The 24127-nt window shown below is 43.8% G+C and overlaps 1 protein-coding gene across 1 annotated transcript; it reads left to right on the forward strand.

The window, feature by feature from the left end:
• Positions 1-39: 39 nt before the first annotated feature.
• LOC135919242 (juxtaposed with another zinc finger protein 1) lies at positions 40-20304 on the forward strand. The gene is made up of 6 exons (XM_065452943.2): positions 40-181; positions 506-578; positions 868-968; positions 6589-6685; positions 16679-16807; positions 19404-20304. Exons 1-6 carry the CDS (start codon positions 82-84, stop codon positions 19693-19695), a joined length of 792 nt encoding a protein of 263 aa, XP_065309015.1. The 5' UTR covers positions 40-81; the 3' UTR covers positions 19696-20304.
• Positions 20305-24127: the final 3823 nt, after the last annotated feature.

The following is a 24127-nucleotide window of genomic DNA, read 5'->3' on the forward strand; positions in this document are numbered from 1 at the left end:
GCGCACCGTGCTACATATCGTCTGCGCCGGTGCACGGTTGCCGCTTCCCATAAGATGTGAAGCGCTTTGGCTGCGTGTGTGATGGCGGTATTCCTAATCAACAATTGCAAATTCAATGGTTGCGGCCTGACGTTCCCCACACTGCGAGAGCTCATTTTGCACATCGAAGACACGCACATAGGTATACCGTTCGGTGCATTGCGCGCACCCGCGGCGCGAGCACGCGTGCCTCGTTCCAAGCACTCCACGCCCCGATTGCTCTCGGGTGCACCACCATCCGAGATGCTAAAAGAAACTGATGCGGATCGCCGCTGCTTCTCGAAGTGCACGCGTCGGTCTTGACGAGGCACCCGTTGTTCGGTCGTGTGTTAGTTTGGCTGGCAGCGCGTTAATTGTCAAACCGAAATTGCGGAAGGATAAACGAGAGCCTAATTATCTGTGTCGATTGAGATCGACCTCGTGCGACGCGGTTTAAACACTGTTCTGCTCTCTCTCCCGCGCGCAGATAACGACCCAAGACTACTAGAAAAGCAAGAACTGCAGCCACCGTCGTGCCTTCCTGTCAGCTGCGTTCTTAGGTGGGTATACATGGAGGCGACTCTTTGCTCGTTGTGTCTGATCCCGACGCAGTCCGCTCTTTGCTAAACATGTGACTGCTGCGAGGCGAAACGCTGAAGTGTTGCCATGGGCTGACCTGCGCAGCAGACGTGCATCGTTACGCTAGAAATAAAGATAACCGTGCTCTGTATGCGGGGCCGGCCCGTGGCCACGCCGCACTTCCTACTCGGAAGTAAACCCGCGCGTTTGCAGTGGCCAAGGAATTGAGAATCGCGAAATTCACCTCCCGAAATGTGTGTGTGTGTGCAGGGTCTTCACGGAAGCTTCACGTGTGGAACCACTCGGGGCGATCCGCAAGAGACAGCGGACGCTGTCGCCAGCGTCGTCGATTTGCAGCAATACGCCAACAGGTGAATTGCATCGCGCCCGTCTATCGCCGACGTGCTCATGGTCACGTTGCGGACGCAACTGCTGGAAGATTCGTTTGCTAACTTTACTAATGACGTTTATCCTGCCCCTTCCGCTTCGAGGCAAAGCAACGGCGTAGGCACAATAATTGTCCACGTGCACTCTTAATGGCCACCATGCTTAGCTTTGCGCATGGAAGAGTTTCATGTAGCTTTTCTCAGTGGATTCAGTTTTATTTGCTGGAACCAACCTCAAATTGATGCACTTGAGGAAAGGAGACCAAGAAGTCCGGACATTCTCATGCTCTTCAAAGTCGTTCTGCAGTTTGTTATAAAAGGCTCAAATTATCACGGACATTTCTTGATCCCGACCCCCTTGGGACCTGGGAAAACCCAGTTTTGACTAGGTTTTCGCCAACGTTTCGTTCCGTGGAACTTTCATTCCCATTCTCTGCATCTGTGGTGCTAAAATAATTGCAATTATCCCCTGTAGGTGCGAATTCTGTTTATTGAAAATTTAGTTTCAACATAGTCCTTGCATATTCAGAATTGCGAGACATACACAGCTGTTTGACCTATTAAGAATTTTATTTGATGAGTATTTTCATGCGTTCAGAATGTTAACTTCATGCCAGACCTACCTGCAGGGAGTGCAGATATGAGAGCAACAACCATTGTGTACATCTAGCATAGTTTGAAAGCACCTATTCAGCCAATAAAAAAATAAAAAGAAAGATTGTTGAAAAATAATGCAACAAGTTGATCCACTGCATGACGGCATACTGACACCAAGAGCGAACACACAACTGCCTACATTTCATTTCGTTTCACTTCAACATTCTACGTGTCATTATTCAAACCTGCAATCCAATCAGAAGTGTTTCAAGATGCATACTGCACACTAGAAATATAATTTTCACCAGTGCTTTTGGTGCACATGCGTGCATGCAGCGTGTGAGGAATTAAGGTAGCACCCTTGTATACATCCACCTTTACTTTGTCATGCTCTGGGATTCTGCTCAGGTCCCTCAAGCCCTCTGCTATGTGAATAAAAGGTTGAATTGTTGCTGGCCTATGAAACTTCCTTCGATCAAGGTGAAATGCAGAAGTGCTTGTAAAATTTTATTTCGCAGCATGTCACAGAACCCCAGGTGGTCAAAATTAATCTGGTGCGCACCGTAATCAGATTGTAGTTTTGGTGTGTAAAATCCCAGAAGTAGTTTTTTTAAACACTTCCTTCAGATTAAAGACTCCAGCCTTGGTTCCTACAGGCAGGGTAGCGTAAACTTCTTCTTTGGCCTTTACTTCGGTTTTAATAAAGAGGGGAGTTGGGTCATCTATAGATTAATGCTTATTCTTTTGTATTATGTCCTTATTATTGTGCAAGGATGAATTTTATTTGTGTTCATGCATCTGAGGAACTGACATTTTGCGAAATTTTCTGGAAAATTAAGAAAGGAGCACTTTTGTTAAATATGAGCCAAATGAGACAAACAAAAATAGGCGTCAATTTTAAATGCAGGCATTTAAAATTGTGTACCTGATGCATGAGGTTATTTGAGAACGTAACGATGACTTAGAAATAGCGACACCATTTTGGACAGGATTTGAGATAACGTAAAACTATTGCGCTCCATTTTTATTCCAAATCCGTCATTAGACCTCCGTAATTAGTCAAGGTGGCTTGATGCCTCAGCCATTTTGACCAGTCAAAGTGGGCTAATGATGGATTTGGAATAAAAATTGAGTTCAGTAGCTTTATGTTATTGCAGCCAAGGTTCACTATATGCATTCCAGATATTTTATGTTGCTTCTTTTATCACTGCTTTCCTAAAACATTCAATAAGATCATCTTTAGCCTCAATTCTTGACTGAACTTTGCTTTGACAATGGCTGTAGGCTCGGATCACATAATTCGTGTTGATGTTGCGCAATGGTTCCACGGTAGCAGATTTTAACGAGTCTTTAATATTGGCTGTTTGTTGGTCTCCCTCTCAGTGCATGCATAGCAGGTTTACTATGTTGGGAACTAGGGACACCACATTGAGGGTGATATGGCCACACAGCCAGCCACTCTTGAGTCATGCAAGCCTCGTGGGAGCAAGCTAATTCAGTACTTGGGAGGTACCCATAACGACATTTTGCACAGATGGCTTGGCTGTTGCCACTGGAAGTCTTTCTGACCCGCCACGGTGACTTAGCAGCTACGGCGTCGCGCTGCTAAGCTCTAGGTCATGGAATCAAATCCCAGCCGCCGCAGCCGTATTTCGATGGGGGCATAATGCAAAAGCATCCGTGCCCCATGCATTGGGGACATGCTAAATATCCCCTGGGAGTCAAGATTAGTCCTGAGTCACCCACTATGGCTTGCCTTAGTCAAATCGTGGTTTTGTCACGGAAAACACCTGAATTCAGATTCTTCTGCAATGGCCATAATTGGTTTTTCAGGGCTGTCACTCATGACGGCCTCTGCCTGCTGGAGAAGCTCAGCTGCCTGAATGGTGCCCGAGCACTGGTAGCAATTATTTCTCTTGGTCAAAGGTGATAGTGTGCCACAAACACTTGTCTCGCCTCAAGAAGGAAAGGATTTGGCAGCATTCGAGAAGGTGGTGTTCTCCAAGTCGCCGTGATTTGTACGTTAGGCGACTAGGACTACATGCGGCTTCGGCAGACTGGAAGCTGCTTCCGTAGAATAAATGTGATGGATAGTTGACGTATGGGTTGATAAAGACGAAATTAGGGTATGAGGCTGAGTCCAGCGAAAAGCTTTTTTGGAGAAGAGTAAGAATGCAGATTATTTGTCTGTATTGTAGAGCACATTTTTCTAGGTGCAAGTTAGTCTTTATAAATGTGTAAAATGTTTTAAAGAGTTGCAAAAACATCAAAACAATTGTTTTAGGATGTTGGTCTCGCACCAATACTCGTAACTTACATTTAGCTTGCTGTAATAAAACAATTTGTGTTGATCTCATGGAAGTGTCTTATTTAATCTGTGCAATGAACCAAAACTAACAAGATCTGAAGAATTGTGGGAGTGTAGTTATGAAATTACAAAAAAAAAGAACACATGCTCTTGTTATCAAATAGAACCATATCAGGCTTTTCATATGGTTTTGTTTTTGAGGGTCACTGTGCCGACAATTATGTTAGAATTAAGCGATCAAAGGTTTATTTAATATTCTTTATTAGAAAAAGTGTTTATCCTGGTTGGTGTATGAAAGAACTGCTAAAAAAATGGTTTCTGACAAAAATAAACGAAACAGATCTGAAACACCTGCAGCGTTCACAGAAAACATTCAGGAGATTTTCCATATTCCTAGCTTCTCTCTTCCCGATTCTTCTTTTTGTTCAATTTCGCCCATGGGGTCCCTTGGGTTTCTTTTTCTAGGCTGTTTTGTAACATCAGTACCAAAACGGGAGGCCTTTGCTTTGAGCGTGCAGTGATTTATGGGGCAAGTTTCAATTGTGTAAAGGCCTGGTTTTTAATCTGACTTGTTTTAGCATATAGTGTGTGCCTACCTTGCTGTTGCTGAAATGACAGAGCAAACTTGTAAGTCAGAAGGCTCGTATGTGTATGTGTCTTTGGTTGCCCTTTGCCTAATAGTACCATTGAAGCACTCAGTCAGGGCAAACAACGTTTGACAGAATGCCGAGATGCGTGATTGTTTTCTTCCTGTGCAGAGCTTGACTTCAGAATACTGCAGGCATGCTGCACTTTAATTACGAAGTTTCAGTGCACTTCCGTCGTCGAATCTGTCGTGCGCTGTGACCTTTGTGTATTGATTCCCAGCGAGCTCCAGTTTCCCTTGCCCACTCTGAACATAAGTGTACTTAGCTACTAGTATAAATGAGAAAAGTGCTGCCTATAAACACCACAAGTAAAGGCAATTCATTCCTTTTCTTTTTCCTTCTTGTTTAATTTTTTTCACTTCATTTGTATCGAATCAATGCTGCTACCAGCATTTTTTTTTTTGCATGATGTAGCCATGACATTTCCTGTGCATTCCCCCCTTTTACAATGCCTCTAGTCGTCTGTAAGGTATTTTTGAATAAATAAATAAAAATCTTGCTGTTCCTTCGATGCACAAAAAAACCTGCAAAGTGTAAACATATTTTAAATGTGCATCCCGCATGTGAGAGATTATGTCTATCACTAATGGAAATGCTGCCAATGCTTTTAAATCCTCATTACTCGTTTGGATGCAGTATTGACATTAAAAATAAAGAAGCAAGAAAATATTACACCATTCGGGCATCCTTATGTTAGAAATGAAACCAGTATCTTCAGTTTTGGTTTTAGAGAGACTGGATGGGGTTATGAGCTTTGCTGTTATCTTTTCAATATAAGTAATGCAGCAACAGAATTTTAGCTGTGAAATATTCTCCAATAAATTGTACTTCAAATTCAGCAAAAAAAAAAGAAAAACAAAAGCTTTCTTTTTATATTTGGCTTTTATCTTGGCCTCATACCTTAAGTTCTTCGACAGACTGAGAATATCTGTGGCAGTTCGAAGCCATGTCCTCAAATGCTCACACACACACTTTATATGTACAGGTTCTCAGCCCCATAACTAGAAAATTAATCAAAATTTGATGTCTGAGACCGAGCTCCTTAAAGGGACACTCAGACACTCAGTGCCATTTTCAACAGCGTCTTCCACGTGCACTGCCGAGATGAAGTTCTCGCCCAGCAATCTCCAAATTACCCCTGTCCTGCACCAGCTGTCCGCATCTTATGCCTACAAATTTCTCATATTCGTCACCCTACCTGATTTTCTGCTGTCCTTGACTGCACTTCCTTTCCCTTGGCACCCATTCCGTTACTCTTAGTGGTCCACCAGTTATCTGCCCTAGTTATCTACTGAGTGGTTGGAATGTCATGAAACATCTTATTTAATCCAATCTGTTTGCACACTCAACTGATTGTCGGCTTACAGTAACTGGTTGTAGTTGGAAGTAATGGGCTGGCATTTTAACTTGGCAAGTTATAAACCAATTCTTCCTCCCGCCTCAATTGCCAGCTTTGTAGGCTGCCAGGGAATTTCATAAAAGCAGTAGGGTAAAACCTGAAAAAAAAAAAAAATGGTGAACTTGATTATGCCACCATAGTAGATGCCTTGGTGCTGTTTCTAAAGAGTGAATGGTTTAATTGGGCTGATTTGGCACGAAATAGGATGTATAATGTACTTTTACTGCATATTCAGTATACCACAAGTGCTTTTATGTTGTGTACACATTGCACTGTGAAATGTTTTTGTTGTTGATGTAAATTCTTTTGCTTCCTCACTAGGCACTTCTCTCTTCCAAGTATTGTCATATTGCTTGTACGGGTGTAATGGTAACCTATTATTCTTAGTGCTACTTTCAGTGTTTTTCCTTTTTCTTTGTAACTTTTTCCTCTCCGAATTGCATTTATTTTTCTTTCGTTTCATGTTTGCACCATTACTGGTTGCTGCACTAATGTACTCTTACACATGCACTGATAATGGGAGGTCCCCACAACACATTTTACTTTGGGACCTCCTGATGCTACATAAGATACATGACCATTTTTGTACTTATAATGAATAACGATAAACTTGAACCTGATAATTGTTTCAAGCTACGAAAAATGTTCTCGCAGGAAGCGAGATGGACGAAGAGGAGATGAGTAGTGAATCTGACGACAGCAATGATTCGTGGACAACGCAGAACGAGTTCATCTCGGAGTTCATTATGAGGTGCGTTCTTTGCGGGTAATTTTTTTTTGCTCTCATTGTTTCTCAGGTTGAAGGTTTTGAACGTATCAAGCTTCTTGTCCACTGTGGTGGTACATTGGCTATGGCTTCCCGTTTCTGAGCACGAAGTTGAGGGTTTTATTGCTGTTCATATTCTGATGGAATGCGAGGTCGCTTGCGCACTGTTGCTGTGAGTGCATGTTGACCCTGAAATGCCCAAACACAGTAGTAACACACTTGGGAATATTGGAGCAACTTGTTTGCCTTTATTTCTGGGCATGGAAAGTACATGACATTTCCATGAAAGAAAGGAAAATAGCTTGTAATTTGAGTTAACCTAATTAGTGTAGTAATTAATCTATTGGTAATTTGTTTGCCAAACTATCCACAACTGAAGACTTCCTCCAATTTATCTAGAACACTACTATAGGCTGTGTGTTAACCTTCCCACACTTAAAAGGGATGCTGAAGGCAAATATTAAGTCACGCTGAAGTGATAGATTAGTGCTCGAGAATGTCTGAGGCATCAGTTTTATTGGGAACAACACTTTAGTAATTGAAAAATTTAGGTAAATACAGGACATGACTAGAGACTCTCCTGGGACATTCAAGTAAGCCCAATTACAAGGGCACTTCTCATTGTTATTCTGTCGCTAGTACTCATAATAAAAATATAATTGTATTGTATTATAAGAAGGAAAAAAATGCTACTTGTCCAGATCTGTTTGATCTTTAAAAAAGAAAAAAGAACTCGCTCACATTACCCTTGACAATTATGCAGGGCAGTCAATAGGTTTAATTTTCTCCACTCTGCGCTGTCCGCACTTTCTAGCACCATCTCTTGGGTGCCGTTTTACTCACTGACGGTAGTAAAGGGCATGCAGTGATTGTGTGTGCAATGTCACCTCTGGGGGTGGGTGATCTTCAATTGCGCTAAAGGTATGCGGACCCTTCAGACACAATTTTCTCTTAAGCTAACTTTTTCTCTTGGCAGCAGACAAGTGCTGCGAGGTTTCTGGAATGGTATTTCAACAGTCCACGTCGATTTAGCATTTGCCTTTAGTCTCCCTTTAGATAAACACCTTGAGGTATTGAACTTAGCATAGCATGTATGATACGTTGGGCATTACAGTGCTGAGAAATTGCTGGCAGTCTTAAGTTAATCCAATGCCCCGAACTACAGCATTTCTCATTCTCTATGAGTTGCTTGAAAAAGTAAGTCTTAGGCATGCCGGAAGTACATGTTAATTGGATACCTGGCAGCTGCTATGTGTGCTTTGTGCTTTCTATACCAGAGTGGTGGAAATATTAAAGAAATTTCGGCAGCAAGATAACCAATATCATGAAAAATTTGGTTGACAAATCAAACACATTATTTCTGTGCACTTCCGACATTTGGGACGAGAGTTCTTCATTGGTGCATAAATTGTCAGTACAAAAGAATTAGGAATCAGCTGGGATGTCAGCATTACACAGACTACTTTAGGGAGTGCCACCATTATTGGGCTCTTGGTGTTCTCTAACTGTGACCATCAACACATGCTCCTGATGCCAATTCATGTTTATCTATTCATCATCTACGTTTTGGCCAAGGGCATCACAGCACAATGGCTTACAACAAAATTTGCTCTGCACTAAATGAGACAGTGCACTGCTTAAAAAAGCATTAAACTAAAAGTGCATTCTGAATGAAACGAACGCAGAAGATTTGTGCATTCACTTCTCCCTCTTCCTGCGGCATGCCGTGTGGGCTGGCAGCCAGACGTGGTGTCCGAGATTGCATTGGCTCCAGTGCAGTCTCGGAGGCCACGAGCCAGCCGAGCCAAGCCGGAGCGGCAAAGTTCGCTTGCCTCCTCGATCGCATGGCGGAGTGCTGTGTTGTCTGCCGTGTGTTGCTCCACCGCGACGGCGCACGAGGAAAGTGGAAGCGCAAGACCATCACAATGGAACAGGATGCAGCTGTCAACAAGCTGTCTCATTAAAGTGCTAAGAAGTTAGATGCCACACGCCAAATATTATTTTCTTATTTTCTTCAAATTTTATCACATGCGTGGCTGTGTAGTGATTCTGTGGGCCGCAGCCCCGTATTCTTATTTCCTCGTTGGCATTGGGCATATATCATTGGGCATACCTCGTTGGGCATATAGTGCAGTAAATGACAATAAAGAATATGATGAAATAATGGATATAATAAAATAGTTTTGGCTCCTCCTTCAACTCTGCTATTTATGAGGTTCAAGTGTAGTAAAACATATGTCGAAGGTTAAGAATAGTCACCTCTGCAAATCGCACTGCAGTTAGAAAGTATGTCTCTCAAGAGAATAGTTCGAAAATCCGTATCAGTATGCACGAAAATGGTTGTGAGGATGCATTCACTGTTTCAGGACCACATTAGTTAAACGTTACTGTGTGCAACATAATGTATATGAGCGCCACTGATATGCTGGAGTGTATGGTAAGTCATGTATAAACAACCGACACATTGAACTCGCAGAAATCAGATTTTGATGACTGCACTCACTATTGTGCTGCGTTTTAGGTGTCGCTTGTTTTTCTATGCACAACTTTGCCCAATCAAGAGTCACATTCGTTGCTCACAGTTTTGGCATGGCTTTGTACTTCACCATCACCTCAATGTGACAATATCTAACAGCCAAGCATTGTGGCACCCACGGACCGAAAATGTCACGTCGTCCATGCTGCGAGCCTTCGTCCACAAGTAATGGGGAAGCATATGTTGTGTAATCCCTTTATTAATACAGAGTTAAAGGCCCGAAGTCGCAGAAAGTCTGCCGTTGGCACCGGCAGCGATGTCTGTATGAGAAAAATCATCCCGAACCACGCATCCCGATCCATGCAGGCCCTCTGTGTGGCACATGGCATTGCTGAACTAATTGCGTTTCTTAATATAAAATGCGTCAGAAAATTAGTAAAATACAATTTACACACAACCAACAGACATGATAGCGTAGGATTGTAATTTTAATACATGAGAAGATGTAGTTCTGTTAGTACACGGAAACTCAAACACAATCCCCTTTTCCAGCTGCCGTTCATACCTCCGAAGACACTCAAAGCTCGCCTTCGTGCATACGGTTCGCCGCCAGCATTTCATGCTACTGTTACATAAGCTGCAGTTGATGGGAAGCGTGAGAGGCAGTCAGGGATCTTTGAATGCCATTGCCTTCCACTCTTAAAGGCAAAGCTTGAGCATTCTCCAAATGTTTAGCTGTTTAATGTACATTCCAGGCCTGAACTAGGGGTGGGCAAATACTCAGAAGTTTCAAATACGAATTGCATATTCGACACCAACTATTCATATTACTATTCGAAGATGATCTATTTGGTATTTTCAAATATCTAAACTAATCAAATATTTCGCAACTGATTGTTAAAGTTGGCTTACTGTTCTCCTTTTGATAAACAAAGTACAGCAAATTATCAGAAGTAAACAAGCAATGCAGAAATGAAACAGGTAGTCCAAGTGTTCCAGGTGTTCGATTTTGCTGTGGAAGCCTATCTAACAATAATTGGTTTTTGCTTCTATTGTGTATTTTAGTGTTATCTTGCAGTCTACTTATGTAGCATTTTTATCTTTTACGACACAACCAGTGATATTTTCCTCTTAATGGACCCTTTTATATGCATCTACAGCGCACAAGTATTTCATTAGGATTTTAACTTTCTTTCTCCCTCAACTTCTGTTCTTTATTCTGCAACTAGTATTTCGCATTTTAGAGCGCAGCTCTTTTGTGCCTGTTTCCGCATTTTGCGTCGCCGTTGGCCTCGCTGTAACCAAGGTCATCCGCGTGCTCCTGGTGCCATGTCTCGCGCGCGTCACGAGTCTTGCTCTCCTCTTGTCCTCCAAAGCCAGATCACGGGTTCTTGCCTATCCCCTCGCCCCTTCCTCCGCGCAGCGCCGTTATGGTGACTCTTGCCACTACCGTCCACTCCGCCCTCACCGCCCCTTCTCCCGCCGTCACAGCACTGCTGCGGTGCCGGCGGCGGGCACTCCTTGCCGCCTCGCGCGTTATCCGCGGCTCTCCACTCCTCCGTCTCCGTGTCACGTGGCTGTATGTCTGTCAGCCGTGTCTCTCGCTTGTCCATTTGCGGGGCGCGTTCTTCAGTGGCATTTGTCCCCTCTGGCAGTGCTTGCGGCTGGCTGTCTTTCTAACGCCACCACTCTTGCCCTGTACCTCCCCATACCTGGTGCAGGGCCGTTGCAGTGACTCGAAGGACAGTTATAGCGTTTTGTCCCCTTACTTCTACTTCCCACCCCAACCTTGTGCAGCCACATTGAGGCCCGTCTGTGAGTGAATCAATATGTGACCTCTACTCAGATCCCCTGCTCTCCACCCGTTTCCTCATCCCACCTCAGAAGAAACATTAAATAATAATTGCTAATCTTCTTCACCCCTCTCAGCGAGGGTGACCTACTATAATATGGCGCGTCGCCGGAGTGCTAGTTTGATAGTGGCAGAGCAAGGTGTGTGTGCTGCCCAATCTGAAATGCAGAATTGCTTCCGTTCGGCACTGCGTGTTCTGTTGAAATAAGGCAGCAGCTGCACTCAAAGATCGCATTACCAAGAAGCATAATCGTCGGCCAATTTTTTTGGAGAGCTAGTCATTACAGCAACCATTAATTTTGGAAAGCTTGTTTGCAAGCAGGCTCTAAAGATGTTGAGAGGCTATTTGTGCAGTTCTTTTATTCACAATAAATTATATTGTATGTAAAACAGATCCTAATTGTCCTTGATAGTTGGCTGTCTCTTTTTGTTAGCCAATGCAACCATAGTACCTAATTATACCAAAATAAATATTCTTGCTATAAATATCTGCTCTGCATTGACTATTCCATATTTGGTGCTTACTATTTATATTCGAGTCACATATGAAAATGCTGATGTTCGCCCACCTCTAGCCTGATGGCATTACAGGAAGAAATGGTTCGGGGTAGCAAACAAAAAAATGGGCAGTAAGAAAGTTTAACGTAGTTTATTGTGCACAGCTGCTTTGAAGCTTGCAGTTGTATTGTAATGGTAGAGATGGAAGCAGCCAGGTGGTCTTAAAACATATTTGTCCTTGGAACAAAGGAATCCTGGTACAACCTTGTTAGGTGATACGGCACTCCACCTTTTAGGCGGGATCGAAAGGGGATGACATCTATGACGTACGTGTTATGAATTGTTCATTTGGAATGGGATGTAAGTTTATTGGTGATATGTAGTCAGCAGTGGCGTAGCCAGAAATTTCGTTCGGGAGGGCTCACTTTGTAGCTCGGCCTCCTCCTTATAGAATTTTTTGAGGGATGAAATACATTAAACAATATTAATAACTGCGTTGCCATTGCCAAAGATGCTGCAAACAAATTCCTGAATGCTACGCACTGCCAAGACAAGTAAAATATATATTTTTAAATAAAAGGATACACTCGTATGTCTCAAAAATTGTGCCCAAAATAACTGATATCAATGCTTCCATGTTTTCTGTATATTTAACAAGTAAAGGAAATGTCACACAAACTTTAGATATCAGTTTGAAACCAGCAAAGAAGTGCATGCCGCTGATATGAAAAATGTAAAGGCCATGAAATGAATGAGTTGAGGACAAATATTTTATTAAAACATTGTTACTAGTCTCCCTGCTTTTCTCTGATTTGCCACTCTCTCTCTGTCATTGAAGAACCTTTTCTACATCTTTGTACATATGCAACGACCAGGGAGAAATCTCAATGACGCTGTCCTTTGTTAGTATGTATTGCCCAGGAGCAGTTGTCACCGGTCGTGTATTGTAATTATAGTCGCAATAGAAAGCACACATAAAAAGCAGGAGTTCTGCAAAATATACAAGGGTGAGTCAAATGAAAGTGAGCCAATGCGAGTATATGACAGACTGGGTAGTTTATTTAAAGTAGTCACCATGAGCATATATACATTTGTCCCGCTTACTGACGAGTCGCGTGATTCCCGTCTCGTAAAACTCCTTGAGTTGCTGCTTCAAAAAGTCTGTAACTGACTCTGTCACGTCATCGTCTGACACGAATCTGGTTCCCTTGAGGTGTTTCTTCAAGTGCTCCAAAATGTGGAAGTCGCAAGGCAACAGGTCTGGGCTGTATGGCGGATGTTGCAGCGTTTCCTGCTTGAACTTTGCCAGTTTTGTATTAACCACATCAGCGACGTGGGGACGGGCATGGTCGTGCAGCAAGATGACCCCATTCCCGAGTTTTTCACGTCATTTGTTCTTGATTGCGACACGCAGCCAATCCGACGTTTCACACTATCGGAAACGATTGAGAGTCTCTCTAGGTTTATCAAATTCGATCAATAATGGCACCTGACGATCGAAAAATAGTCAACACCTTTCCAGCAGAACTGACGGCCTTTGCTTTCCTTGGGGATAGTGAACTCAAATGTTTCCACTGTAAGCTTTGCCGGCGTGTTTCAGGCTCGTAGTAGTGGCACCATGATTCGTACCCGTCACCCTCATTGTGATACTGGATTAGATGAGTCAAGGCATCGCCGAAACCCTCCGTCGTTTGGCGGTGGTTCAAAATCTTGGGCATCCATTGCACACACTAGAGCCAATAACCAAGATGCTCATGAATTATGGTGCGACCTGAACCATGACTGATGTTCACGCGCCCTGCCAATTCATCGATGCTTATCCTCCGTTCTTGTCTAGCCAGCCTTTGGAATTGTGTTGGGGGTGATTGCACGGTGGCTTTGGCCTGGTCTTGGATCTTCTTTGTAACTTTTACGTCCTTCTTTGAGTCGTTTGCTCCAACACGTCACAGTGGCCAACTAAATGCAATGTTCAGCATACACGGCCACCATATGGCGACTTATTTCTTTTTGGGAAACATTTTCAACTGTCAAAAACCTCATGAAACCACGCTGTTAAACTTTTGGAGTGTCCATTATGTCACACAACCATGTTCACCCCAGTGTATGAGAACATTAAAGAACCTTGGTCCTCACACCTGCATGTCACTTTTTTATATAAGAGATGCCTCTGTGCATGCCTTGCAGATAATGAGCAGAACCATTATTGCGCATGGTTTGTAGGCTCAATTTAATTTGACTCGCCTTCGTACATTAGAAATGTGAAGATGCAATAGTATGTACAAATGTGAAGATACAGCTTGATAAAGGGCAAAAAAGTGTCACTGGAAACCAATTTCACTGCAAATATACGCAAAAGCTTGCAGCAAAATATTTAAATATACGTATAAGTCTCCAATAAATCTACGTATCTAAGCAAAAGTCGCTATATATGATACGTCAAACAAGGCAAATAAACATGTTGCGCAACCACAGATTCACAGATCACAGCTCCCACTCCCTCCACTCCCCCAATGTATCGCGCATGACGGAAGGTGGCGCGCTTCCTCCCCGCTTTTTTCCCTTGCGCACACAAGACTGGGAATCCATCCCCCCCCCCCCCCTTACGCTTTCACTTGCACATACAGCATGCGGCGCGCGGTCAAGGTCTTGCCACCCCTGGACTTTATACAGAACATGAGGGCGACAGCAAAGATGCGCCTGGAGTGTCCATATAACTTCTATCGCAATAATATAATAAGAGTATTCGGTAACTGAAGCGTCCCGTGGCCCATAACTTTCCGCTAAATAGAAGTAATAAAATCGAACTTTCACCATGCGACAATCTGCTGCGCCGCAACAATGTCCTTTCTTTTTTTTTTGGCGGTGGGCGCTGAAGATGAAATAACGCAAAGCATGTTGGCTACAATCTAATGCCTAATTTGTGCACCTAGTATGGCTACCGAAAGAATATCGAGGAAAACGTGAGACACTTGGTCCATAGAGAACCATAGGCATAGTGCTCGGTATTCTACACTGGGGAGACAAAATTTTCCGGAGAAGTTGCACTCAAGTGAACGCGTTGCAATCCTTCAAGTCCCTGTAGTGATGGCGGTGAACGACCATGCATTGTTTCTTTTTCTCGTCTGCTAGCCAGAAAGCGTCCAAAACTCTGCCAGGCGAAAATTCACTCGGCCAGAGAACAACGAACGCTCATCGAAGTGCGCCGCGCGGTGCTCGATGCAGCACGAGAAAAACACATGCGCTCTGGCTGGTTCGTGGGTACCGTGGGTACCGAGAACAATAAAGAAAAGGAAGAGGCACAATGTGTCCTTGCGAATAGAAGTCAAAGTCGAACAATAAACAAGAATGTAGTTACCTTTGCTGGCTTTAGTGTCTCTACATGGATGCTTTGGCGCAGGTGAAAAAAAAAAGAAAAAGTTGATATTCGTTTCTGTGACATGACCGCACAAATGAGCCACCACAATGCTTTGTCGCATCGGCTCTTGCTGCGTGCTTTGTCAACTTGTCTGACAGTGTGTTTATTTGGCTTGTCTCTCTGTATGGTCCGATGTACGACTTTAGAAAAGTCAGTGCACTTTGGGCGTCAAATGTTTGTAACAACATTAAACCCACCTTGTACCGGAAGTGAAAATCTGAAGCACGACTTTCGAACTGTCAATGCACCTTTGGCATCAAAAGTTTGAGAACTTTACACCCATAAAGTTTCAGAATTGAAATCCAAGCGCTCCCTAGATTCCGGGGCCTTCGCGCGATGCAGCGACAAGCCCGCTCACCATGCAAACGCCTTTGAAACTTTGTGCTCGGATGGAGCTCCTTGGCGTTCCGATATCTGACTCCCGGTGCATGGGCGTTGCCGTGAAATCCAGCCCGATTTTGCAATGTTCGTGCTGAAGTGTCTTTTCGACCGTGCGAAGGGCATTCTAGACAAAATCGAGCATGATTTCTGGCGCCGGGGGTTGTTTTGGTCGGCGGCGCATGACAGCACGAAAAAATTTCGGGGGGGGGGGGGGGGGCTGAAGCCCCATAAGCACCACCCCCTTGCTACGCCCCTGGTAGCCAGAGGTAATTGTGGGATTCAATTTGGTCCAGTGTGATAAAATTGAGAAAATGACACCTTTGTGGTTAGGACTGTAGAATGGTAGGATCGTTGCTGTTGCATTTTAATCATCATGCTGAGTGGTAAAATCGTCTAGGAAAGATCGACCAGGTGGACAGGGCACATGCTACAGACAGGTAGGACAGACAGGACAGCACACACGCAAGAGTGCATCTGTCCTGCTCACTTACTCTTTTATTCACAATTTTATCGGTCAGCACAATCAACCAATAGTACCTTTGTGTCCCTGCACTCACTTTTGTCATCGTTCTCGTCTGAAAGAGCTAACTTGTGTGAAGGAATGCGTAATAAGGGATTTGTTTAAGAAAACTGTCTCTACTGCTGAGGCTCCTGTACAGAGTACTGTGTTGAGCCAGCATCATGTTGTGGGCGACCACCGCAGGAACTGTTTTTCGCTGGGGTCCTCAAGGTCACTTTCTCTTTCAGTACTCTCGTCCAAGGGTGTTCGCTAGTTGTCTGAAAGGGGAATATGTGCCTCTTCGGCACTAAAACCAGATTCGTAATCACTAAACTTTTGTGAGTTCTTTCTGTAAAACGCGTGCGGAGGAAACTGCAATTGTCTCGGTCATGGGTCACTAAAAGTGCATGTGAATTTCTTAAGTGTACCACTAAAAAGTATGGCCCTTGTACGCAGATTCTGTGAATCATCGATGCTTTGAAAAGTTTTCAAAAGATAGCGTAACAAACGCAATGAAAAAGCCATAGTATGCACTGCTGGGCCACTTCCCAACATCAGACAGAAAGTTGCGAGTGGCGCCCTGTCCCGTTCTCTTCTCTTGTGTGTGTCGGTTTTATTTGGCATCTTCATATTTTATAATGATCAGACAGAAACTGATAGTTTTGTGTGTCAGGAAGGGTCCGACAGGTGACCGCATAGGGTTAACCTTGGTGATCTGATGAGAACTAGCGTATTTGACAGTGCATTGGGGATGACCACTCAGGCAAATTGCTTTCCTACTTTCAGGATCCGTTTTACTTTTTCCTGTTGCTCAGAGTGACTTGACAGGCGTCTTGTTTTCTTGTGCGCTGGGACAGGATGATGAGCAGTGCAGGATCGACGGAAGAGAAGCCGTTTGCCTGCCCTGTTCCGGGCTGCAAGAAGCGCTACAAGAATGTCAACGGCATCAAGTACCATGCCAAGAATGGGCACAAGAAAGAAGCCAAGTATGTATTATCTCGCCTCTTGTCTCAGAGTAACAGAAGTAATAGTAGTAGAACACGTTGTGGGGCTAGTTCTGTTTCTGTTGGCGCTTCATCTTTGGGAAGTAATAGTGGTGCCTTATTAGACACATAGGTGTAGGGGATGCTTGTGAAGATAACAAAACCTTGCAGCATTTTTTTATGTGATCGGGAATAATTTAACAGAATAGTTGCTTTTAACTCTTGTTTAAGGCACTCTCATTGGATGTTTCTACTTGTAATGCAGATTTTGTTCAGTACTTTTCAAAATTAACTTGGAAGTGTGATAACATAAAATATTCATCTTGCATATAAAGCTCTATATGCAGAAGTGTATGAAAGTTTAAGCATATCTTTGGTGTCTGCTTTCGTGAAAATTTGCGCTAATTAAGTCTAGAGTCATTGTGCTGTCACAGGCAAGGAAAAGCACCTCTGAAGTGCATTTTAATATTGTGAGTTGACACAAAAATTGAGGATTCATCATAGACGTACTAACCTGTTGTGTATTATATCTTGAGCTCTGTGTTTAGGCAAAGAAGAGGGATACTTAGGACCAATACGAGAAGATGGTTACTTTCTCAATGTATGTGAGATGCTGCTTTTAGTATCTAACCATGGTACTTAGATGAAAAATATATTTTTCATGTTCATGACATATCAATTGGGAACAAGAACAAACTTAAATAATGATTATGTCCCTAATGGTAGGAGGATATGCCTGGAGAACACAAAGTAAAAAATTAGGTCGAGAACTAAGGTTCTATTCCTGGCCAGGGCAGTCGCATTCCGATAAAGGCAGAATGTAAAATTATGCAGATCCCACGCAATGTGGGAATCGATGTAAGCGAAGCACTCCATGCTGGATGCTTTGATTGACGATAACTAGCGGTGATATTGACGGCTAAAGCTTAATTTCTTCAACGTGTAGCCTAACATGAGAGTGTTGAATTGATGTTAAGCGTTACCTTGCGAGCGCCACTCTGTCTGCATAGTACACAGAACGCACAGGGAGAGATGTTTGCTTGAGGCGTTGTTGCGTGCCATATTTAAGAACCTCTGTGAGGGTTGAGCATAGTCATTGCCTCACATGGCACGTCGCGTTGTGGCAGAAGTATTAGACTTGAATTGGATTATGGGGCTGTAGGTGCCAAAACCACAATCTGATTATGAAGCACGCCGTAGTGGTGGACTTCAGATTAATTTTCACACCGTGATGTACTTTAACGTGTCCCAAAATCTAAGTGCATGTGCATTGTCTATTTTGCCCCCGTCAAAGTGCAGCTGCTGTGTTTGGGATCAAATCCACGGCCTCTAGCAATGCCATAGCCGCAGAGCTAATGCAGCGAGCACAGAAGTGTTGATTTGACGGTCAACCGCTTCCGCAGTGTCACCTGGACCCTGCGGTGCGCTTTAATTAATGCGGCTCTGCTTCTGCACGCCCTGCGTAAGTTGCCTGCTTGACATGTTAGCATGACGTTTATTTTTTTTCAGAAATAGCAGCAACGTACTGTATCGTACCTTGAACTTAAGCTTATCCAGTTTCCCCACAGCCACCGTCGTATAGTAGCAGAGTTTCCTTGCTTTCTCATGTCACCTTCATCCCCCTCCCCTTGTATGGGAACTGCCTCTTCTCCTCCCTCTTCCCTACAGTTCTATCTACATCCCCTCTGGACTCGTACCAGCAGCAGCAGTAGCAGCAGCTGTAGTGGGAAAATCAAAGGAAGAGGCAAAGAAAGCTTCGCTTTAAAACAACATCTGAGCTAGCTAGTGTCAAAATTGGGGCTAAAATCAGGGGGACGTTCTGTTATTGTTGCGCATGATGGTACATGTATACAAACACACCTACTGTCAGCTTGGGGTTCAGCACCTGAAGATGCAGTCAGCTGTCCAAAATGCCCTGACCCGTGTCTGCAGAGTATGCTATCTGCCGTAAGAGTGTCCAGGAAGTCAAGTGAATGTACTTATAGGTGCTGGGTGACAGACAAGGCAACGGGAAAACTATGTATGTATTCGAAATCTCAGCGTAGGCAGCTACGTTGCCGTCTTCAGTGGGCAGCTGCCACTGGAGCAGCATTTTAATCCTGACATCAGTGGCAGTGAAGGCAGCTTTGAGAAGACAGCGTCAGTCTGCAGTGATGTAAGCTACTTTGCTGTTCAGTCCACAGACAGCACGGAAGGGTCATGCAATAGGGAGCTGGGGAGAAGAGTTGAGCGAAAAGTATTGAGCCAGACTTACAATCGGGTCGCAGGCTTCTTGTTGCAGCTTAAGCATGACACTTAAGGTCTATGCAGTAGTGTCACAGAATGGGTGCTGAGGGCAGGGAAGCGCAGTCCAGGATGGCAGGAAACTAGAAGGCGAAGGGAAATTAGGAAACTTGCAGGCATAGGCTGGTGTCAGCTAGTGCAAGACAGGATTAATTGCCGATCGGAGATTGCTGGGAGAGGCCTTTGTCTTACGGCGGACACAAAATAGACTGGCGATCGTCGGGACAGTATCGGCTACCTGCATCCCTAATCCCCACTGGCGTTTCTTTTTCTGTCCACAAATTGCCCGTGAAACTCGTGGCTTCTATTCTTCCAGAGTCAAGAAAGGGCACCGCTGCCACTGTGGCAAGAGCTACAAGACTGCCCAGGGCCTGAGGACACATTCGCTATCCCAACACTCGGGCGAGTCCTCCCAGCCGGCCAGGTTCTCGGATTTCGCTTCGGGGCTAGGCGCCAGTGGTGGCGGAGGGGGCCACATGCCGACGTCACGACTGCACGCCGGCCCTCTCCCCGTCGTGTCCCCAACCCTGCAACAGCACCTGCTGAGCCCTCTGGTCATAAGGCCGGCCGTCACGTCAAGCTTTGCCTCGATCGGCGCGGAAGGTTGACAGCGTGCCCTCTTCTTCCCCCTTGGTGAAACCGCAACAAAGCTCTGTGCCTCGGTGCACGCATCTTTTTGTGGCAAATGAACTGACGATCCGCAAGGCACAGCATTGGGTGGGAGGCTTTCTGCCGACCTAATGCCTCTCCGTGGTCGAGTTGAGTTGCTTTGGGTGTTTTTCTCTGTTCTCCCCATGTTCAGTTTTGACGCCATGGATTTTGACTTGCCACAACGTTTGAGAACTCAGTGAAAGATCATGTGTATCGTTGCAAAATTGGGTGGGGGATGATTTTTTTTTCTCTGTAGAACAAAAGAACTGTGCGTTTATGCTGTTGACCTTTCAACAGCAACTATGGGGGCAGGATGTTATGTGCTCTCAAGGCTGGAATTATATTCTAATCCACGTAGAATGGGCTCACTAGATTGTTCTTTTTTTTTCTTGGTTTTGATAAGCTTTTCATCTAGTTACTTTGAGTGGCACAAGACAGTTTGTAACGGTACTGAAGGTACCACTATTGCTAAGTGAGCAGCTCCTGCCTCAAAGACCTTCTTGTCATGTTTTTTTGTCCCTTAATAGTACCTTAATTAAGAAAATAAACGGGTAATGTCTCGAGAAGTCATAATGCCACAGCCCTTGTGCCTCTTTACTTTTTTTTTTTAGTAGTGCATGCTAAGGAATGGTAGTTGGTCTCCAGGCACAATGCAGATAATTTTTTTTAAAATCACACAATCACTTGGCAACAACTAGCACCACACACTACTAGTATTAAATTCAGTGATCTCATTGAAAAGTCCAAGAACTACTTCTTTTTGGCACTGGTTGTGTCTAGTTTCTGGCAGGCATTTTTCTTTCGTGTCTTTGTTGCGCATTGTTGGAGACCAAAAAGCTTTTGGCTCGTTAAGGGGGGATGAGGCACTTCAAAAAACTTTATTTTTCAAACGTTTTGAATGAAATTTGTACAGTTAAGGTATTTTTACGAGCTTATTTCAAAAATGCAGTTATTTTGTTCTATGATAAATATGTTGATGATATCCAAAACAGGATGTTCTCTGTGTGGACCTTTATTATCTAAATGCAACTTGCACAGTAACATACAGCACACAGAATCGATTGTGAGTGTTCATTGTGTGTCATAAGGCATAAGGCGTTTTAGACCATTTTGAAGCAAAGTTATGGGTTGTCAAACTTAGTCATAAAAAATGCCCATATTGATATTTTTCGATTATCAATGTGGGCATTTTTTATGACTAAGTTTGACAACCTGTAACTTCACTTCAAAATGGCCTAACAATGATTTATAGCTTATGACACACTATGAACATTCACGATCGATTCCGTGTGCTGTATGTTACCATGTAAGTAGCTATTAATTGGCTAATTAGGCTCCAAACAGAGGACATCCTGTTTAGCATCTCATAAAATATATTCAATATAAAAACAACAAAATTGTATTCTTGAAATCGGCTGGTAAAAATACATTAACTGTGTAGATTTGAGTCAAATTGTTTAAAAAATAAAGCTTTTGAAGTGCCTTTTCCCCCTTAACCAAGGAGATCCAAAGTGAACTTCGGCGTGCTTTGTGGGGCGCAGCCAAACATGCTTGCCTCGTCCGCCTCCTCGGACGTACTCAGGAGTGAATGTTTTCTGCGGGCTAGAAATTTCTCGGTGAAACTACAGCAGAGATTGATTTACCCAAGAGATTGAAAAGAAAGCTACCATCTCCGCAGCCCCTCCCTCCCCCCCCCCTTCCCCCGCCTTGTTTCTTGCCTTCTGTTTAGGGATAAGGCATCTTCTTTACTCGGCTGTGAGCAATGTCTGAAGTGCACTCTATGTGGCCTCTGTTGCACTTAAAGCACAAATACATGCATCTGTGTGGCTCCTGCCTACGGAGGTTGTACCTGTCTGCCACTCCTCCCGAAAGGAACTTGAGTAGCTCTCAGAAACTGACTTTTGACGCCTTCATTACTCTTTGCTTGCCAGCTGTGCATTTGTTACTTAACGTGTTCATCAAAGTCATTTCTCTAGTGTAACGCTTTCAGTCTAGGCGCATTGTTTAATGTTTGGCCATCCCTACTGAGGTGGTTGTCATGGTTTGTTTTTTGTGTTATTCATTTGGAAATGTCGCGCAGTCCTCACAAACTCTGCATCTATGTTGTAAGAATAGTACAAAAAGACCCTGGAAATTATCTAAACACATGACGTGGGCTTTCTCAATGTGGGGATGGTAAGAAGCCTTAGCTTACAGCTTGGGTAAGCTTTTGTGTATGCCCTTCTATCTAGTAGTCGAGGTTCCATCGTTATCAGCTTTTGAAGTGCTGGTCTGATACGGTCATTCCTCGTAATTGAAACATTCTTGAACAAAACTTCCATGTGATGCCACAATATAGGCTGCAGCATTGTAGTAGCCAGTGGCACTAATGGTGAAGAAAAACCCTGTACCTGCAGTGAACCATTATTGGGCCATAGCACAATGCCAAGCTTCTAAATCAAATGCATTCTCAATTCACGTTTTCATAGATCTGTAGCATTCAATGGAAATGACTGTGCCTAGACTGAACTGGCTTGCTGCGTTTTGTTAGAGTCACTGATGTAAAGTTGCATTGTGGTGTTCTTTCGTTTTCGTTTTTGCCTTTGCATTTGCTGCAATCAAAATGTGCAAGGAGACAATGTGGAATGGAAATAGTGTCGTCTACCACACGGGGTGTGCCTCCTTAACACACACTTGTCGTGTACGCTTCCAGAGACAGTAGTGAGATGAGTTTCCGCTCTCAAAGTAGACAAGTATTGAATGTCCGACGGCACACTTTTTGCCAGTTCCACAGAACTATGTCAGCAGGTCTGCCTTGAAAGCTGTGAACCTGTAGAGCACAGGCAACAGGCTATTCGGTGTCAAGGGCTTAACTATAGCTGCTCTTTTTCTAAGGATGTTCTTGTAATTTGACGGAGAATCTTGTTTGACAAGAATCCATATCCCACGTAGCGCAAAGAGGGGCTGACATGGGATCAAATCGTTAGGTCAACATTCAGACATTATTGAGCTGACATTGGATTTCCGTGCTGTGCTACTTGGGATGCGAGTTGGGAGATCCCCGTTCATGTACTTGAAGCAGGTTGAAGCCTTGTGTGGAGAAACTTAGTAGCAGCTTCAGGACTTGTAACCCGGGCAGCTTACACCGTGTTATTTGTTCAGTCAAGGTTGTAATAGTTGCTGCATTTAAAATTATTTGAAATGAATGCTTTGACATGAAGATCTCTGCAAGCTCCTTTTCGGTGCCGAGAAGCTTGCGCATATTATGCCCACTGTCACTGCAGATGTCTTTATTGGTTAACGCTGTAGCAGTGTAGGGGCAGAATTGCACGTTTCTTCGTTGTACCAAAGATATCCGGTGAATGTCATGTATTTTTTGTCCTTTATCAGGTGCTTTTGTTGTCGCCAAGTTTCGTTAAAGAAAGAGTACTGCACCTTTCAGCATACTGTCGTAGCTTTCGAGATTGAGGATGCTTCTGCCCAAACAACTGTCAAGTAGTGCTGGATGACATCATGTGTATCCAGCTGGGAAGAGCCCATACTTTTCATTGTGATCGTCGCTTTCGTTTTTGTTCGCTTTGTGATCACCGTCAAGGTCACATCCAACTTCTCCTGTCTGCTCTAGAATCTGTAGCTATTTTGTCCTCATTCTGTGGTTTTGCCGTCGGCAATGTTGTCAGCAGCACATGCGAACAAAAAAAAAGAAAGAAAAGAAAAAAAAATACATTGCGATGCTTTCTGTGTGCACTCTAATAAGCTTACAGGCCAGTGTTGGGAAGGAACGCAGTAGAGTGTAGTCTGCAGTACCTTTGCTAATGTGACAGGCACTTATTTCATTGTTGGAGCACTGTTTGCTAACTTAGGAAGTGTGCATTATAGTGCCACGTTTTGCGTCGATAAGGGAAGCTGTTATGAATAACTCTTTCGTCTAAACTGTTGGCTAGCTTTTAAATTGTACTTGTATTTGCCATAAAAGTTGTATTTTGTGGCACATTTTCTTTAATGCCCTTCTTGGAAGCAGTAGTTGCCTGTTTAATACGGAATGCATCACGAGTATGCATTGTCTGCACTGGTGGCATGCTGGACAAAGCGTCTTGGCGAAAGGAACTGCCGTCTGTTCCAACGTAGTTGTTCTCGCACTGCTTCCAACAGGTGGCGCCACTGTTGATTCCACCGAGAAAGTAAATGTTTGCCTGGTGCTGACAATGTGTACTTATGAGTTATCTTGGAGGAAGCTGGCAAGTGCTGCATCTATGCATCATATGAAACAAAAACCCTATGGAGCTCAGCTTCTGCATGAATTTTAAGCACGAGTGAGCTTGACTTAGCCGGAAGAACCACTTATAGCAGGCTGTCTTATTGTGGCAACATTCCATATCTGTGCTCACTTAGTGTTGCATTTGTAGTTTC

This window comes from Dermacentor albipictus, chromosome 4, assembly GCF_038994185.2.
Source record: "Dermacentor albipictus isolate Rhodes 1998 colony chromosome 4, USDA_Dalb.pri_finalv2, whole genome shotgun sequence".
NCBI lineage: Eukaryota > Metazoa > Arthropoda > Arachnida > Ixodida > Ixodidae > Dermacentor > Dermacentor albipictus.

Excerpts from the sequence above, each read along its gene's own strand:
- LOC135919242 (XM_065452943.2), top strand. The coding sequence starts at position 82 with ATGGCGGTATTCCTAATCAACAATTGCAAATTCAATGGTTGCGGCCTG. Across the intron at positions 182-505 it reads CATCGAAGACACGCACATAG|ATAACGACCCAAGACTACTA; the intron begins GTATACCGTTCG and ends TCCCGCGCGCAG. Across the intron at positions 579-867 it reads CCTGTCAGCTGCGTTCTTAG|GGTCTTCACGGAAGCTTCAC; the intron begins GTGGGTATACAT and ends GTGTGTGTGCAG.